Source organism: Tursiops truncatus, chromosome 14 (assembly GCF_011762595.2).
Source record: "Tursiops truncatus isolate mTurTru1 chromosome 14, mTurTru1.mat.Y, whole genome shotgun sequence".
Taxonomy (NCBI): domain Eukaryota; kingdom Metazoa; phylum Chordata; class Mammalia; order Artiodactyla; family Delphinidae; genus Tursiops; species Tursiops truncatus.
Window position 1 is genome coordinate 66,077,761 of NC_047047.1, and position 17,478 is coordinate 66,095,238.

Below are 17,478 nucleotides of genomic sequence, written 5' to 3' on the forward strand. Positions count from 1 at the left end.
TTGATATGCCAGCTGGATTTCACCACGCACACCTTTGCCATCCTGCTTCAGAGTCCCAGAGGGTCCCACTGTGCCCTCCTCTGTCCTAAGGTGGACTTTTCTTACGTCATCGAAAATAGGCAAAGGTTTCCTGCTGGGTCTTCCTGCAGGGACGGTGATGCTGAGGGCTTATTCTTGAAGTTGTGGGGATCAGAGCAGAGACCCCTGAGTGTGCAGAGGAAGGAGAGAGGGAGAGAGACCTGCTTCTGCACACCAGCTGCCAGACCGCTGAGGCTAGAGAGGAACTTCAGGAAAGGGGCTGTAGAAACAGCCTCCTCGTATGCAGAAACATTTCTGTCGCCTAGTGCTTTTGCTTCACGTACTGAACCTGGACTAATACACGAGCCCGGGGCTGGAGGGGATGGAAGAGCTGATGGGTTGTTGTAACATGAGATCAGGGCCCTCAGACCACTGAGATGTCACCCACTGCCCAGCAAACACTCGGCCACATTTAAATTGCTCAGGGGTCTCCAGAGTGGGAACCCCACTCGGTTTCTCAATCTCTGAATGTCTCCCCTGGGCAGATGAAGGATGGAGTGCCAGTGCCCCTGATCATTGCGGCCGGCGGTGGCGGCAGGGCCTACGGAGCCAAGACAGACACGTTCCACCCAGAGAGACTGGAGAATAACTCCTCAGTTCTAGGGCTGAATGGCAATTCCGGAGCCGCAGGTAAACCACTGCAAGCCCACCCTCTCCCAGAACATTCTCCCGGGACTGTGTGAGCTTCAGCTCGGCCGGGCGCCATCACACACCTGTGGGCATCTTAGTCGCTGGCCCTTGAGATGCTGGGAGCTCTGGATACTGGTACCGGGATCAAGAGAGGAAGGGCAGGCCACACGCTGGGGACCCAGAGGCCGCCTTGCCAGCACGGGGTTTGGACTTGCAGAAGGTCACTGAGAAAATGAGGCAGGCGGCAGCAGTCTGACCGCCAACCCAACCGTCCCCGGGTTTTACCAAATGCAACTGGATGTGAGCAGGTGGAAGGAATCTGGGCAGAGTCAGGCCCCCGGGCCCCTGTGGCTTGTTCGTACTTCCGGGCCCCGGGCTGCCAGGGCACACATCTCCTTGCTGGAAAATCTCTTTCTGGAATCTCCATGGTTGGGCTCTCTGTCTCCTTAATGAGAGCCAGCAACGCAGAAATAGGGGGCAGACACCAAAGGGGATGTGAATTCTCTGATTCCTCCCAAGTCAGCCATTCCTCTTTGTATTTTCTTTTTTCCACAATCAGATCGAGGGAGGATTTTTGAAGGTGTTTAAGATTTGAGATTAATTAAAATAAACACTCAGACTTTCTCTTCAATTGAGAGAGAGATAGAAGAAAGAGGAGAAGCGGTCACAGCGAGGAATTACCGCAGTGATACAGTGCCCCTTACATCCGTCCAGCATGTAATAAATTACAAAGCACTTCCACATCTATTATACATGTGCTTTTCAAAACAGTCTTGTAGGGTTTTCCAAACATATCATTTCATTTTACAGAAGAGTCAACAAGCTCATGGAAAGTTGGTGGATTTTTTTCCTCAAAATGGCCAAACTGTTTCGTACTTAATCCGTTTTTTAAAACACTGCTGTTGCTGTTTTTATTTTTACGTCCATCGTTTTCTTTTCCACACGTTTGCTTGAAGGCTGCAAGATAGAGTGGGGGTCGGAAACCAACTTAGCTGGGGACTGTGCAGGACGCAAGGGTAGGGTGCTCCGGGCAGGAGGGCAGACCTGGTATCAGGCCCATCTCGTCCTAACTTGTTCACTAAGCTCACGGCCCCAAATAGCCAGCAGAGCCCACTTCCGACTAACGGCGCTGAGGGGCCTTCCCTCCACCACGTGACATCAACCACCTTGACTGGCCCCATACCCACCCTCTGGCTGGCAAAGGGAGGCCAAACACTTGGAGTCCTGTAGCTTCCGAAGCTGACAGAAGGTCCTCACGACTTGTCCAGGACCTCATTTCAGCTCTGCTTGTCTCTGTTCCAGACCCAAGCTTCTTCCTCACCTCGACCTCATTTCCTGAAACCTGTCTCCCTCTTTCTAGCACCATAGTCATCCCTGTCTGCAGCTTTCCCCACCTAGACGTCCCTCTGCTGCCCCCTCTGGGTCCAGAAGAACCTTGGCCACAAGTTCTCCCAGAGGACCCTTCCGGGCAGGTTAACCCTTACGGTTCCAGCAGACACACGCACAGCTGTTTTTCCCGGTTCCCACCTGCCAGCATCTGCTGGAGCAGAAAGGGCTTTGGGGTCTTCTGGAGTAAACTGCCTCTTGAAATGTCACACAAAACGATATGGGGAGACAAGGTGGGCGTCCTGGAATTTCCAGGGCCTCGGGAGAGATGTACTGTGGTCTGCCTGTGGCCTTAAGATACAGTTACGTTCAACCTAGCTCTGTAAAGAACATTTCGTTTGCAAGAGCTCAGAGCAGGCCCAGGCGTTGGGAAGCACAGCTCCAGCTGCTGCCACTGTAGCCAGAGCATCACCACCTCCACCCACAGCTCTCTTTGCTCTTGACCTCGGAGCAGCTCCTTAGAAGCAGGCAGGCAAGACACTGCCTGAGCGTCAGAGTGTGAGGCCTTCTGCCTGTGTGTGTCCTGCCTCACAAACGCCCAGCGAGCCCTCCACTTGGCGGTTTGTAAAATATTTCATACGCTCCCTGTCTTCTTTGATCCTAACATCCACCCCATGAGGTGTCTCATTATCTCCAAGTGACAGGTGAGGAAACCAAGTCTCAGGCCGGGGAAGTTCTTGCCTAGCAGACAATTAAAGCACTTTGGGTTATCTGGTGCCTTAATCCAGGGCTCCTGCTAGGAATTTCACTGCCGTGACCTCGGCAGGGTTTTGACAGCTGGTCCCGGTTCTTTGAGATGGGAAGCAGTTAATGAAATGCAGGCCGGGCGCTTCAGGAGTTGGCAGGCATAGAGGGAAGGCAGAGGCAGAGTTTAGTAGTCGTGCAGCCTGTCCCCTCCCCCGTCCCTCACCGAGCACACTGCCGGGCTCTTGAGCCAGAGGCCTGACAAGAAGCTGGGGCGCGAGGGGCTCCCATCGGGACATGCACGACTGTGGCCAGAGCAGCTCTCCCTCGGGCAAAGGGCACGCTCGGCCGTGGACTCTGAAGGCCCCAGGCCCCACTGAGGACAGGGCCCCTGGGCACTGGACAGGGGCAAGCACCCCTCGAAGACACCGAGCCCCGCTTCCTTCGCCAGGCCCAGCTGCTGCCCAAACCCAGCCAGCACCCTCACCTCGGCGTTTCTCCGTCTCTTCCCACAGGTGGCGGAGGTGGCTGGAATGATAACACTTCCTTGCTCTGGTCTGGAAAGTCTTTGCTGGAAGGTGCCACCGGAGGACATTCCTGCCCCCAGGCCGTGAAGAAGTGGGGGTGGGAGACCAGAGGGGGTTTCGGAGGGGGTGGAGGGGGGTGCTCCTCAGGTGGAGGAGGCGGAGGATATATAGGTAAAGATGATTCGCGTTCAAGGTGTCACTGCCCTCCCCACTTAGTCCTAGGCACCTCACCTCCCTGTCTGCCCCCCGGCCCCTGCCTGCACGCCCCTGGCCCACCCCCAGTGTGGACTGTAATGTGACCTTGCACGCCTTCCCCCCAGCCCCACCACACGAGCCAGAGGCAGGGTGTTGGCTTTCGAGCCAGCATCCTGCCTCGAGGTTTCGATAGGACAGCATCAAGATCCCATATGATTCTTGATCTCCCCCAAAGCCAATGATACAGGGGCTTTGGCTTCCCAGCCTCTCCTCTGGGCCTCCCCCAAGGACGCACTGGCCTGAGAGCCTTGGAGGCCAGACTCCTCTACCCCGTGCCTCCCTTCGGATGGCCTGGCCCGAGTCCTTGCCGATCCCGCTCCCTGAGGGCCTGGTGTGCAGCTTCTGGCCTCGTGGACTCCCCACACTCCCTTTCCTGCCCCAGCCCGCCAGCTTCCAGAAGGGCGCCATTCCCCCTGCTGATGGGTGCTTGCCCTGAGGGCAGCTGCGGGCAGTCCCAGCCCAGCCCTTCAGCAAGCAGCTGGCCCCTGGCCCCAGCTCTCCTCTGGGCTTCAGAGCAGAGGAGAAGAGCCTTCTGAAGCTGAGAAGCATCCCCACAGACTAGGACACAATGCATGCACGCGCTGTGATGTGCTGTCCGTGTTTTGCTTTACGCTGTGTGTGAGATGCTTGTGTTGACCAGATGCTCTTCTTTTCCAAGCCTAGGGTGGGTGGGCGGAGCCCAAGGGGAGGAGCCCAAAGATAACCCAACCCCCACTGAAAGGAGGGACAGGAGCCTAGAGGCACAGGGGCCCATCCCCCCTGCCCCAACCCTGACCGGATGGGACAGGACAGCCACTCCTCGGTGCTACTGCCCGGCCAGTCCTGGAAGAGGGGCCAAGGGGCCAACCCAGCCCGGGGAGACTAGAACTCTTCTGACTCTTGCTAACATGGACTGCTTCCTGGGGGGGGCCCAGCAGAGTGGTGAAGACCCCCCAGCGGGAGCTGGCCCAGACCTGGAGGAGAAAGTGGCCCACACACCAGGCTTCTACTGAGCCGAGCCCCAAGTGCAGCCCCTGTGCCCTGAGCCTCCCTTCCCTCCCCACCGCCCCGCCCTCGAGGCCCCTCCCTGACCCCGCTGCTTGCCCTGCTGATGCGCACATGTGTCCAGACTTGGGCACCCACCTCTCTGTGTTAAACTCTCCTCTGGTTTGCCACAGGTGGCAATGCAGCCTCAAACAATGACCCCGAGATGGACGGAGAGGATGGGGTTTCCTTCATCAATCCACTGGGCATCCTGTACACCCCGGCTTTAAAAGGTACCCCCTCTGCCAGGTGGCACAACCAGCTTCCTTAAGCCAGTTCTCCCTCCCGGCTAAAACTCCAGGGCTACTGATGTGAGTCCAGGACACAAAGGTGTGATCGTGGGTCCCTTGCAGGCAAGTCTACTTAGTGGTCATCTCACCAAGTTTCCTGGAAATCAGGATGCGTGATCTGATTTGGACACAGAAGGAGAAGACTGGCCAGCCCTAGAAAGTGCAACAGTAATAGGCCCGGTACCTGTACCAACCTAAGTGACCCTCGTGTGGACCCTCCCACTTGCCTGCCTGGCCTCTGTCTGAGTTCCCCTCACCAGATGCGCTGTGGACTTCCCTGCACAGGCAGCGCTCCCAGCGGCAATGGGACGTAGGAGCAGGGACCAGAGAACCTGCCCTGACCAGCTGGAGACAGAGCGCAGAGCCTGAGGGTGGGGTTCAGGGCGGCCTCCGCCCGAGGCTGACCCTCCCTCCTTCTCACCAGTGATGGAGGGCCACGGGGAAGTGAATATTAAGCATTACCTGAACTGCAGCCACTGTGAGGTAGATGAGTGCCACATGGACCCCGAGAGCCACAGGGTCATCTGCTTCTGTGACCATGGGACAGTGCTGGCCGAGGACGGCGTCTCCTGCATAGGTAAGGGGGTGGGGGAGGGAGCCCAGAGCTTGAGCCACAGCTGGTTTCTTTGGTTCTGGGACACCTCAGATGCAGTTTTGTAAACTTCCTGACACCCCGTCTGCCCCCAGCACCAGTGCTCTGCTGATGGGTAGAGGGACCTGTGTGTGAAAGGTGGGTCACGGCCTAAGAAGGAGTCGCAAGTCACCTAGTCCCACCCCTAATCCCGGATGTGACCCCCACATCCCCACCAGGGGACCGGCCCATCTCCACTGGACCCCCCAGCGCCAGGGACCTCAGTACTCCTAAGGCACAGCGTCCCATCGGGGAGTCACAGCGCCAGACCCGTTCCTTCCAGCTTCCACTCCTGGGCTCCCTGCTCACAGGGACCCTTCAGGCGCGGCGTCAGAACACAGCGCTGCCGTCCTCCTCCTCAAGTCTTCTCCACATTAAATAACCCGTTTATTTCCATCCATTCATGTGGGACACAGGTTTATGCCTCCTTCTCACCCTGGTGTCCCAGTTGTCAACGTCCCTTTTGAAATGCAGTGTCCGGGCCCAGGCACGGTGCCTCGGTGTGGTCGATGCCAGTGTGCACCCGGGCGCTCCCTCCCATGCGCTGGGCCCGGTGCGCTCGCGGACAGAGAATCATTTCAGCCTCTAGAGTCTAACTGACCGGGACGCTCTGTCGCTGGGTCGTACTGAGCTTGTAGTCCTCTAAGGTGCCTGAATCTCTTCTACAGCCGCTGCTGGCTCTCCTTTCATCCTCATCCTGTCATGCACATTTGATGTTTTGGATCAATGTCCAGATTTTGATATTTATCCCTTTTACATATTCCCTCCCCACGAAAGCTACTGTTGAAAGTTGTAAAACCAGGACAAACCTGCTTCATGCCCTGGTCCTCTGAAAAGGATGGTGGTCCAGGCGTCCAAGGCCGGGGAGGGTCTTTCTGACTTGGGGCCAGCTCAGAGGAGAATCCGTGTGGTCATTGGTGCCCCGTGGGGACCTGTCTTCCAGTGTCGCCCACCCCGGAGCCCCACCTGCCACTCTCGCTGATCCTCTCCGTTGTGACCTCTGCCCTCGTGGCCGCCCTCGTCCTGGCTTTCTCCGGCATCATGATCGGTGAGTGTCCCAGAGCCCCAGCACTTCCAAAGCGGGGCAGGGAAGGCAGACCTGGCAGAAGAGAACAGCATCTCAGGCTGTGCCGTGGATGCCGAGGTTTCTCTCTGGGTGGGCAGTGATGAGGGCAGCCACGCCAAGCCAAAACAGAAGGCCCCCTCACTCCACCCCCTGCACATCCCTGCTTCCTAGGAGCCATGATTCTGAACCTCAGCCCTGTGCATAGCCCCCTGGTTGCTCAAGGAGGGGGCACTCTTCAGAGTGCTAAAGGTCAGCCCCACCCCAGGCCTCCCTTTCAGCTCTCATCAGACCTGGGCTTCTTCTAGTCTGGCTCGCTTCCTGTGTCACGCCTCCAGCCCGCCCTTCCCCACTCCATGCAGAGAATGCAGAGCTGGTTCCTGACTGTTTCCAATTAGGCCAGTGAGCCAGGGGGTGCTGACCTGCAGGTCGCAGAGGGCCCTGCATGGTCCAGCCAGGCTCTTCCTGCTGGAAATGCCCGGGACAGGTGGGCAGGGACCTGAGGGGAAGCAGAAGGAAAGGCTCAGCTCCGGACAGCACTTTCAGGCCAGCCGCTCGAGGGCAGGGAATCTGGTGGGGGGGGGACAGGGAGGTGGCAGCTAATGTGATCCCCCTGATGCCATCCTGCAAAGGGCAGGATGACGAGAGCTACCTGGCTGCACGCTTACCACGCGATGGGTGACTGACACATTTTAGTTCACCAGACCCTCAAAGAACCCTATGATCACGGTCGGCATATTTCACAGAGGAGGAACTGAGCGCACAGGAGTTGACTCACTTGCCCCGGCCCCGCCCTGTGAATCACCCCCGTGGAGTCTGCCTTATATATAGAATGTTCTCACACATAGTAGTAACAGTGATAGTGGTCACTTGTACTGGGAAAGCTGTTTAGAACTTTCCAAAACCACTTCTTTCCTTTCTTTCCTCCTTTCTTTCTTTCCTCCTTCCTTCCTTCCTTCCTTCCTTTATTTATTTATTTTCGTGGCACTGCACAGCTTGTGGGATCTTAGTTCCCTGACCAGGGATTGAACCCACACCCCGGCAGTGAGAGCATCGTGTCCTAAACACTGGACCACCAGGGAATTCCCTCCAAAACCATTTTATGTTGGTGAATTCATTTCATTATCACAAACCTAGGGGACGGGGAGTGGGGCTTTAGGAGACAGGGCAGGAGTTATTGTCCCTGCTTACAGAGAAGGAGACTGAGATCCAAAGAGGTCACGTGTCGCTTGTCAGTGTCACAGCTTGTAAGTAACAAAGGCAGAATTAGAACTCAGGCACCAGCTTAGACCCAGTTTAGAGACCTTTCACTCTGTGACGGTCTCCAGCTATGTGGCTTGGCGGTTCTTCAACTGTAGGAAACACAGGTGACCAAGAACCCCAGCTGTACTCTCAAATCCATTGCCATGCTTGCCTCACCCAGCGCCTGGGCAGAGCAGAGCTGCTAAGGCAGGCCCCCTCCTGGAGGCATGGGACTCCTCTGACAGCCGACTGCAGATCGGCTGAAATATGTCCTTCACATGGGGTCAGACTTTCAACACAGTATGGTGGCTTCCCAGCCTTCCTGGGTTCCCTCCCAATTATCTCTCACAGGCATTTCCCCTAGTAAAATCCTTGCCTGTTTAATCCTGTCTTGGGTCTGCTTCTCAGAGGACCCAAACTAATGTGCCTCTGCCCCTGCACGATACAATAAATGTTTCCATTCATATGATTTTAAGCTTTACATTTACTTTCATCTTTCAATTAAAGGTACGCTTTCACATCTGTAATCATTTTGTTCGTATGACTAAGTGTGATGGAAAGATTTAGATCCCTGTGGAGGAGCTGGAGATCCAGGAAAGCTTCCTGGAGGAGGTGGCCTGGCTGCCTGGCCCGGGCCACCTTGCGCTGACCTCCGTGTGTCTGCAGTGTACCGCCGGAAGCACCAGGAGCTGCAAGCCATGCAGATGGAGCTGCAGAGCCCCGAGTACAAGCTGAGCAAGCTCCGCACCTCCACCATCATGACCGACTACAACCCCAACTACTGTTTTGCCGGCAAAACCTCCTCCATCAGTGACCTGAAGGAGGTGCCCAGGAAAAACATCACCCTCATCCGGTGAGTGCCCATCACTGTCCTGGGGGGCAGCGGGGGGTGTGGGGGCGGCAGGGAAGGGAGATCTCCAGGGGGCTGGATGTCATCCCTGCACCACGAATTCCTCCGGCAGCAAGAAGCCAGTAGAGCCACCCCTCGGGGCCCCCCCAGCCCCCCCAGGGAGAGAAGGTTCAGTGTTCAGGGCCATTGGGGGGGTGTTTGCTTGTTCAACACCCCATATACACATGGGGTTGGTACAATGAGAGGAGGATTAGATGGGAGGAATGGGGCTCTCCTCAAAATCCGCCCAAGTGCCCCTCCCCAGGCCTTGCTCCCCTCCCCACTCCCAGAGCACCCTGTGCACGTGTCTGTCACTCACCAAGCACACTCCAGGGGGTGTCCACCAGCTGTCTGTGCCCCTCCCCACCGGCCCCAGGGAGCACAGGCCTCCCTGGCGGGCTGAGCCTTAGTCCCCTCTAGGCCCCTGGCAAATATTAGAGGCTCAGTAAGTGTTCACAGAAGGAATGTCCAGCCAGTGTCCTGAATCCTGGCTTGGAAACTTTCTTGCCAGGTAGACCAATGGAGGCCAGGACCGACGAGCAAAGCCAGACTGAGGGCGTTACCCTTGAGGGTGTGCGTGACCCCCTGGCTCCCGTGTGCGTCCACTAAATGTGCCCCTGTCTCATCTCGCCTTCTCTTTGAACAGGGGTCTGGGCCACGGCGCGTTTGGGGAGGTGTATGAAGGTCAGGTGTCTGGAATGCCCAACGACCCGAGCCCCCTGCAAGTGGCTGTAAAGGTAAGAGACGGCTCCCTTGTGGGCCTGACCTTGACCAGGGGTCTCTGTAAGTGTGGCTCTCTGCTGAAAGCCTCTGACCTCTGCGGCTCACAGCCTCCTTCTCCTTCCCACCCTCCCTTCTGCGCCCAGACGCTGCCTGAGGTGTGTTCCGAACAGGACGAACTGGATTTCCTCATGGAAGCCCTGATCATCAGGTAACGATACAGGGAGACACCCCACACCACTGCCCCAAGCCTGTAAGGGACACGAGATATTTCTAACAGGCACATCTCCGAGGGAAACAGGACTGTCCTGCAGCATAGCCCTCCCTCTCCAACAGGAGACTCTCTAAATTCTTAGCACGTCTTACCAGAGTGGAACCAGCCCCCTGTCTTAGAAAAAGAATCCAATCGATAGCGCTCCACCTTCAGTCCGCATCCCTGTGTCACCAGCTGGTTCTTTTCCCCCTTTTCTTAAGAAACAGAGCAGCTGGTTGTTGACAGTAGAAGATACAATCCTCCTCCAGGTATCTCTTCCACCAGGTGCTGGCGCCAACCCCAGCTCTCAGCCCTCATGTAAAGGAAATGGGCCCCCAAGTGATGGAAGGCGCCCACCCTGGTCCACCCAGCTGGCCTGACCCTTCAATTGGTGGATCTGGGGCCCCCCACGGGGAGTCTCAGTGGCCGGGGCTCTGAGAGCAGATGTTGGACCTTGAGATCTGGCCAGGCTCATGGCCTCCTGGTGCACTGGGGAACCTCAAACATCCTGAAGGCTGGGGCAGCCCGAGGTCTCCCCTTGACAGAAGTGGAACGAGTCCAGAGCAGCATGTGTGGTGCGCTGGGTCCATAGGAGGATAGCAGCAGGCTCAGCCCCTGCTTTAAAAATGACGTATTTTCTGACTGAGCATGTAGTATGTGATTATTGAATAAAACCTGGAAAGTAGGAGGGTAGATGGAAGGAGACCTGAATCAGTCCATCTCCGTACTTGGCAGTAACTAAGCAGCATTATATTTGGGTGTACAGTCACCCGGTGTGTCACCTCTGCACGCGTGGGCCCACGTGGAGTTCCCTGGCCCCGCTGCCTCACGTGTCCCGATAGGATCACGTTAACAGGAAAACCCGAATCTCAGAGCCCCCATGAGGAGTCCACAGTGGGATCCGTGGCCCACTTCCTTGTTCTCTTCCACACACGATCACCTGGCAGGTCTCACGCAGTCCCTCGGGAAAGCAGTTCCTCTTCCGCCTGAGGCCTTCCTCTGAAAACCCAAACCCCAAACGTGAATCCTGGCCAGCAGTCCGCGCCCCAGCCTCAAAGCCCTCCTCTCCCCACCCCGCCCCACCTGCTCACCCAAGTTCCTCCTCACCCCCTCGCCCCCAAGCAAGTTCTTTCAAGCAGACTGAGCTCCCGCCAGACCTGCCCTCTGGTTCTCCCAGCTGCTGAGCAGCCGGATTATCCTCTGCTTAGGCCCAGCCTGGGAGCCCTGCTTCCCACATTTACAGAAAGCATTTACAAAATGCGGCTTCTGAAAGCATAAATCTGTACCCGGCTTTGCCCACTTAAGGTTTTCCCAGACTCAGCTCAGTTAAATTCGGTTACTCCCCTCTGCTCTGCAGCAAGTTCAACCACCAGAACATCGTGCGCTGTATCGGGGTGAGTCTGCAAGCCCTGCCCCGATTTATCCTGCTGGAGCTCATGGCGGGAGGAGACCTCAAGTCCTTCCTCCGAGAGACGCGCCCTCGCCCGGTGAGTGAGAACCAGCCTTTCCCAGTAGCTGTGCTGGGGGACGGAGCAGGGGGAGGAAGGAGCCAGGGTGGGCAGCCTGGGAAGCAACATACTCAGTGGGACCGAGGGAGTCGGCCCATGGGCTCGGATCTGGGGGAAAGGCGGGAGAGAGGGGCCAGAAGGTGGCCGATGGCTGAGCCCAGCCCCAGGGATCTTGTGCAAGTCTTGTGCAACAGCTTCTCCAGGCTGTATCTATTTTTATGGCCTGCTGATTGTGGAAAACCAAAACTAGGGACAAGCACAGTGGGGGGACTTTCATGCCGGCTGTGTCACTCACTCAACCAGCTGACTTGGGGCAGGTCACTCTGCATCCACCTGTTCTGAACCCCACTGTCCTCATCTCTCAAATGTGGACATCCTGACCTTGTAGTTTTCCTATCAAAGTAGAGTGCTGGGGTATTTAGGAAGGTGCTGCATACATGTTATGGTTAAAGGGCTAGAGCTTGGGGGAGTGAAGAAACCTAAGTGACCCACCCACGCCCAGCCCTGCTTGGCCATTAGACAACCTGCTTAGGGCAGCCAACCCCCTCTAACCTCAGCATCTGCAACGTGAACTCCTCGGGCTAGGCTAGAACATCTCGGACAGAGATCATTTATAAAATACAGCACACTGGGAGAGCCCGGAGTCCAGCTGTCCACTCCTGTCACTGCCGGGGTCTTCAAGAAGCCTGGACCCTGGAAACTGGAGCAGAGCAGACCCCTGAGTTAGGACCTGACTTCCTCTGGTTGCCACTGGACTATGAGAACTACGGGGAAGACTTGTACCCTCCCCACCCCCAGGACAACAGAGAAAGACCGACAACCGCTCTGCCACAGCAAGACCAGAACGGAACGCTCTCCTCACGAGGACCCCAAGTGGTTGCGGAAACCTCGGAAGGTCACGCCTGCTCCAGTCCACGCCTTCGCTCAGGCTCAGTTTAGAAACCGCATCCTTAGTAGCCTCCACACCGTTCCCACAAGCCTCTGGGTGGCCTCTCTCGGCATCTAAGAGGAATCCGCTCTAACGCCTCGAGAAGATGAGTGTGTGTGCACCTGAGCACACCTGGCAGGAGGAAGGGGCTGGGGGAGGGGCAGAGAGAACTAAGCCCACCTCACGGTAATCCTCATCTGCATTGTCACAACCACCCTGTGAAGGAGACGGTACAGATCTCACCCCATTCTGGAGACGGGAAAACAGTGGCTCAGGGCGGTCATGTGACTTGCCGAGGTGCACAGGCAGTGAAAGAGCTGGGGCTGGAGCTCAGGTCTGGTGGATCCTGATTCCATGCTCTCTCCAGCCTGCTGTGCTGTTTATCCAGATGGTCCCCTTCGAGAAGCCCTGAGTGCCAAGGTGAGGGTGGGTTGTTCAGAGCAAATGCCGCCAGCTATGCCGGCATCTCTGCCAGGTCTGGGCACCAGCCTTGGCTTTCCCACCAGCACCCAGCAAGGCCGAGCGGTGCTGGGAAGCAGTGCCTCTGGCAGACGTCACACGGAACACTTGGTATCACACTTTGGGCAGAGGCATAGCTCTGGCTTTCCCACTGGAGATTCCTGGGGCTTGAGGACAAGAAAGTATTGTGACCTCCTTGTAAAGGGAATCTGGGAACCCTTCACTTGGCAAGTCCGAGGACTTGCAGGCAAAGGTATCTCTCTCCCTTGATGATGAAAGAGGATTTGGATGTTGTCTCAAAGAACGAAGCACCAGCAAGGACAAGCAGGTCACGGATCTCTCCCACCACCTCCAGCCCCAGTGCTGCCCCCAGGAGGCTCAGAGCAGGAGCCTGCTGCCGAGTCCCGACCTCTAGCTGCAGCTACCGCCCGAGGGATGCCCACAGCCAGCAGAAGGTCCACTCCGCTTGGGAGAGCCGCTTCTAAGGGTCGGGATTCCCCCGACCAAATCTGCCCATTAACCCTTGACCCTGCTCTTCTGTGTGGCTCTCCCTGCCAACCGTGCCCCTTGGTAGCACCCCAGTCCTCCTCCTTACCCCTTTACACACCCACTCGTCTCAGGTGAGCTGGTCGTTCCTGAGATACTGCCCACGACGGGTGATTTAAAACGTCGGATCACAGCCTCCAGAGTGACCCCGTGCAAATGTGTTTGTAGCAGCAACTTCCGGCCGTGGGTGGAAGGGGTGGGGAGGTGGGGAGGAGGTTGCTAGGTGTCCTGCATGATTCTCAGAACCACAAAATCCAGCTTAGTGGAGTGGGGGTCAGGTTGACTGTGAGAAAGGAGCGCGATTTAGAAGTGGACCGAGGGGGCTAATATCAGCAAATCCTACACATGATGAAGACGGGAGGGGCTGGCTGATGGACATCAGGGCCGGAGAGATACACGCCCTGAGGAGAGCGTGGGCAGAGTCGTGCCTCCAGCCTGTGGAGCTCACTGGATTCAAAGGCCTGAAGTCCACCTGATTCATTTGTTTGAAGTCCTTGAGTCTCCGGGCTTACCTGATGATGACCTGATGTGTGCAGGCACCCGGCTGGGCACTCAGAGTCACACGAGCACTCTGTACTCACTTCCTGCCATCCCCGGGGCTCAGTGGCTCCATGGACCATCAGCATAGAAGGACATGAAGTAATGATGGATATACAGACTCAGAAGACAGAATGGGTACCTGGGCCAACCATGTCTGTCATGGAAATGAAATTCATGGGTACAGAGGAAAACATCGTTTGGTCCCAGGACCCACCTCCTCAAGAAGGAAGGACCCTTTTAATGTCAAAATAACTTTGCAGATGCTCTCTTTATTGAACAAATTTTTATTGAGGGTTTAATATATGCCAGATGTAGGCTAGTAGCTGTCTTTTAATATCAGTTGATTCAATCAATAATGACAAAGACCATTAAGGAGTCAGTAATCTCTTTATTCAAGGTGGCGGTCATTGACTGCTATAGTGTCTATAGCTGTTTGGAACATGGTAATCCTGTAGGTAATGGCTCTAGAGAAGAGGCTCAGTACAAGACGGCTTCTTGGATGTCAGAGGTGAACAGCACAGAGGTGAGAACCTCTGGTTGCAACTAATGCTTAGGTTTTCATCTTTGGCTTCAACTTTGCCAAATACCAATGCTGCCTCCAAAACGCGTGGAGGGGTATTTTCTCGGCCATGTCAGGAGCCAGGAATATGAGGGCCCAGCACCGTTCGCATCTCATCACTTTTCAAAATGGATTTTTGCCACGTTTAGTATTTTGTGTCCCCTGTCTGCATTCTTTGCTTCTTCCTTTCATCTTTCCCTCTTACCCTCATATGTGTCCATGTTAAAATATACCCCTAGTCTGTTTTTCACTTGGTGAAACAGTTCCTCCCCCATGTCCTGTGACCCTTCATCTCTAAATGCAGAAGCTACTTAAGGAAGGAACAGGTATCAATATTATTCTGTCTTTTGTTAGTATATACATTATCCTTTGGAAATAGCCCCTCAGAAACTGCGAGCAAAGAAATTATTCCACTTCAGTGGGCCTCTTTTCTCCTGTGTCAAAGTAGGATATTGGTCAAAACAGTGTCCCTGAAGGGAACTCCGGTACCCTGAGGTGCTGCACACTCACACACACGCTCAGAAGAATTCCTCGGTCAAGCAAATCTCAGAGCCACGCAGACTCCTCTCTTACCGATTCTCAACACACATTAGCGTATAGCAAAGACTCTGATCATTTCTGTGATAAAGAAGCCTATTTAACCCAGGAATTCCCATGCCTGTTTGATTGAATTCCATCCCACAGCCTGCTTTGGGAAATACTGCACAAAATCCTCTCTGAGTACTGGGCAGGCTACACCCATAACCATGGCTGCCCGAGTTGCCAAAGGAAGTGCCGCATTCAGTGGCGAATAGGGGGCAGAAACCCTGGTTCCAAGGCCTTCTTTGCCCAGGAAGGATAGAAATGACACTGAGCACACTGGCTACACTCTGCACTGCTAGTTTTAAGTATCGGTTTTGCCACAGCATCCACACCTCCGCCACCGCGCGCACACACACACACACACACACACACACACACACACACACACTCACACACACACACACACCCATGGGTTACCGTCTGTCTGCTCTGTTCAGACTGATTAGCGGCGCGGTTAATTTGCTCTGAGCAGCCAAAGACAGGGAGCCGAGATAATCCCGGCCCGTGGGTTAATGCATGGGAAGATTTAGTCCCTGCAGCACACCAGACTCATGGAGCATTTGAGACGTCAGTGGTCCTTGCATCCTGAGTGATGGGGGCTAAGACACAAAGAGACCCGGGGGGAGCTAGGACTGGGTCCTCTTTGGCAGGAACAGAAAGCAATTTGAAAGAAAGAGAGAGAAAAGATTGTTCTAATACTATAGCAAGATGGATGCATATTCCCCTTGGAAATATATTACTTTCCTTTTCCCCAGGAGAAGGGGACTGTCTCTCACAGTGCCCAGTACTTCTCAGCCTGACAAGGTCCCGGGAGAAGCCCAACACAAGAGCCATTTCCCGAGACCCCACAGCACCCCCAGGAGCAGCCCCCTGCATAACTGCAGAGCCCTCTGTGAAGCGCTCACTCTGTGCTGCTGACTGTAGGTGCTCTTAACCATCCAGGGAGGCCAAGAGTGTCATGCTGATTTCACAGACCAGGACACGGTGGCTTGGACAGAGGCAAAGCGGTCAGCCCCAGCTCACACAGCCAATAAGGGACGAGCAGGATGAAGCCCAGCTCAGCTCAACCGAGCACCGGAATGTGCCCTCACGGCATCTGTGTGCTGCATCCGTATTCACTTGGGTACCATGCGCTGCGCCCATGGCTACTCCGGCCCTTCTCGGACACGCTCTCCCGAGAAACTCCATTTTAACTCCTAGAATCCTACTTCCCCCAACCCAGATCCTTAAAGCCCAGTTCAGGGCAGTTTCGGCTCCACCCTGTTGACTGTGTGACCTGAGCCTCTCTGAGCCCTCAGCCCTCTCGTCTTTAATACAGAGGTAACCTCTCTTCCCTACCGACCACACGGGATGTTGCATCAAAGGAGATCATGTCCTGGGACTTGCTCTGTTGCATGTAAGGCACTGCCCAGTGGTCCATGGGCAGAGACTATGCCCCTCCCTGAGTCTTCCCCCACCAGAACTGAAGCATATGCCCTAGACAAACGCCTCTCTGCCTCCTTCAGTCCCGTGCTGTCTCTCCAAGGAGTCCCGGGGAGGCCCTGGTCTGTGGCCGACATCTGGGTAAACCCTAGTTCCGCTGTAATCAACCAACGAACCCCCTTGTTCACTGAACCACGACAGCGAGCTAAGGGTCATGTTGGAGACCACGGAAGTGGACGCTGAAGGCCCTGCCTCGGGTGCCTCGAAGTTTCCTTGGGGACATGGTAAGATAGGCACAGAAGAGCGCAGTGAATGTGACCCTGCATGACAACGTGTTGCTGCAGACTTGGGGGTTTAGGAATTTAAAAGACACCAAGGAGGGCATAGCCCTCAGAAAAGACTTCCCGGGGCTCCACCAGGCTGCGGGGAGGCAACGGCGGGGTGCATCTCGGGGGCAGCGGGGGTGAGGGGGCGGCAGCAGCTTTTGCACAAAAGAGAATCATGCAGAAAGGCCGGAGATGGCTCTTCAGCTGCCCATCATTTTCTGGAAGCTTTCCTTTTTCAATCCACTTCAGGTCTAGGTCTTCAGGAAGAAAATTAATTTTTTAAAAAATATTTTTAAGCATTTAACTAGAGCATTTCTAAAACAATATTAGCCCCCTTTATTTCCCCACAGGCCTGTTTGTATGTTTGGGGGATCCAAATGTTTATGAAGATTGAGGTGGAAGAATGGGCAGAAAAAGTGCAAAGGGGCAGGACGTCTGCCAGTCCCGGTTCCTGTGGTTTAGGGCTCCAGCCCCGCTCATCTGGGAGCTGCGACCCTGTAAATGTTGCGCCCACCTGCAGAGATGGAGTCTTTGGTCTGGGCTGAGGCCCAGGCATCTGCATTTTTAAGCCGCCAGGTGATTTCGAATGTGCAGCCAGGGCTGAGACCCTGGGGGTGGCGCACCTGTGTGGCCTCCTAGCAAGCATGGGAAGTGTTTCAGACCTTCTCTCCCCCAAGAACTTCTCATCATCTGGTCACTTCTGTCTGCCACAGAATCAGCCCTCCTCCCTGGCCATGCTGGACCTCCTGCACGTGGCTCGGGACATCGCCTGTGGCTGCCAGTATCTAGAGGAAAATCACTTCATCCACCGGTGAGTCTAAGTGGCCTTGCTCTACCCCCACCTTCTGTATGCTTCCCTACATGTCTCAGGGCCCCAGCTCGTGCCTTCAGAGCAGAACAATAGGTCTCTCTCCAAAGCTGTTTGGATGGCTCAGCT

At 55.6% G+C, this 17,478-nt stretch overlaps 1 protein-coding gene across 1 annotated transcript in view; it reads left to right on the forward strand.

Moving 5' to 3' along the window:
• Window positions 1-4,683: 4,683 nt before the first annotated feature.
• LOC101335510 (ALK receptor tyrosine kinase) overlaps window positions 4,684-17,478 on the forward strand; it is a 44,554-nt gene continuing 31,759 nt past the window's right edge. Inside the window, exons 1-8 of the mRNA XM_033838800.2 lie at window positions 4,684-4,816; window positions 5,298-5,450; window positions 6,448-6,552; window positions 8,476-8,662; window positions 9,345-9,435; window positions 9,565-9,629; window positions 11,029-11,158; window positions 17,255-17,352. Of these exons, the coding sequence (XP_033694691.2) occupies window positions 4,750-4,816; window positions 5,298-5,450; window positions 6,448-6,552; window positions 8,476-8,662; window positions 9,345-9,435; window positions 9,565-9,629; window positions 11,029-11,158; window positions 17,255-17,352 (896 nt within the window). The 5' untranslated portion in view covers window positions 4,684-4,749. The remainder of the gene's footprint in view (window positions 4,817-5,297; window positions 5,451-6,447; window positions 6,553-8,475; window positions 8,663-9,344; window positions 9,436-9,564; window positions 9,630-11,028; window positions 11,159-17,254; window positions 17,353-17,478) is intronic.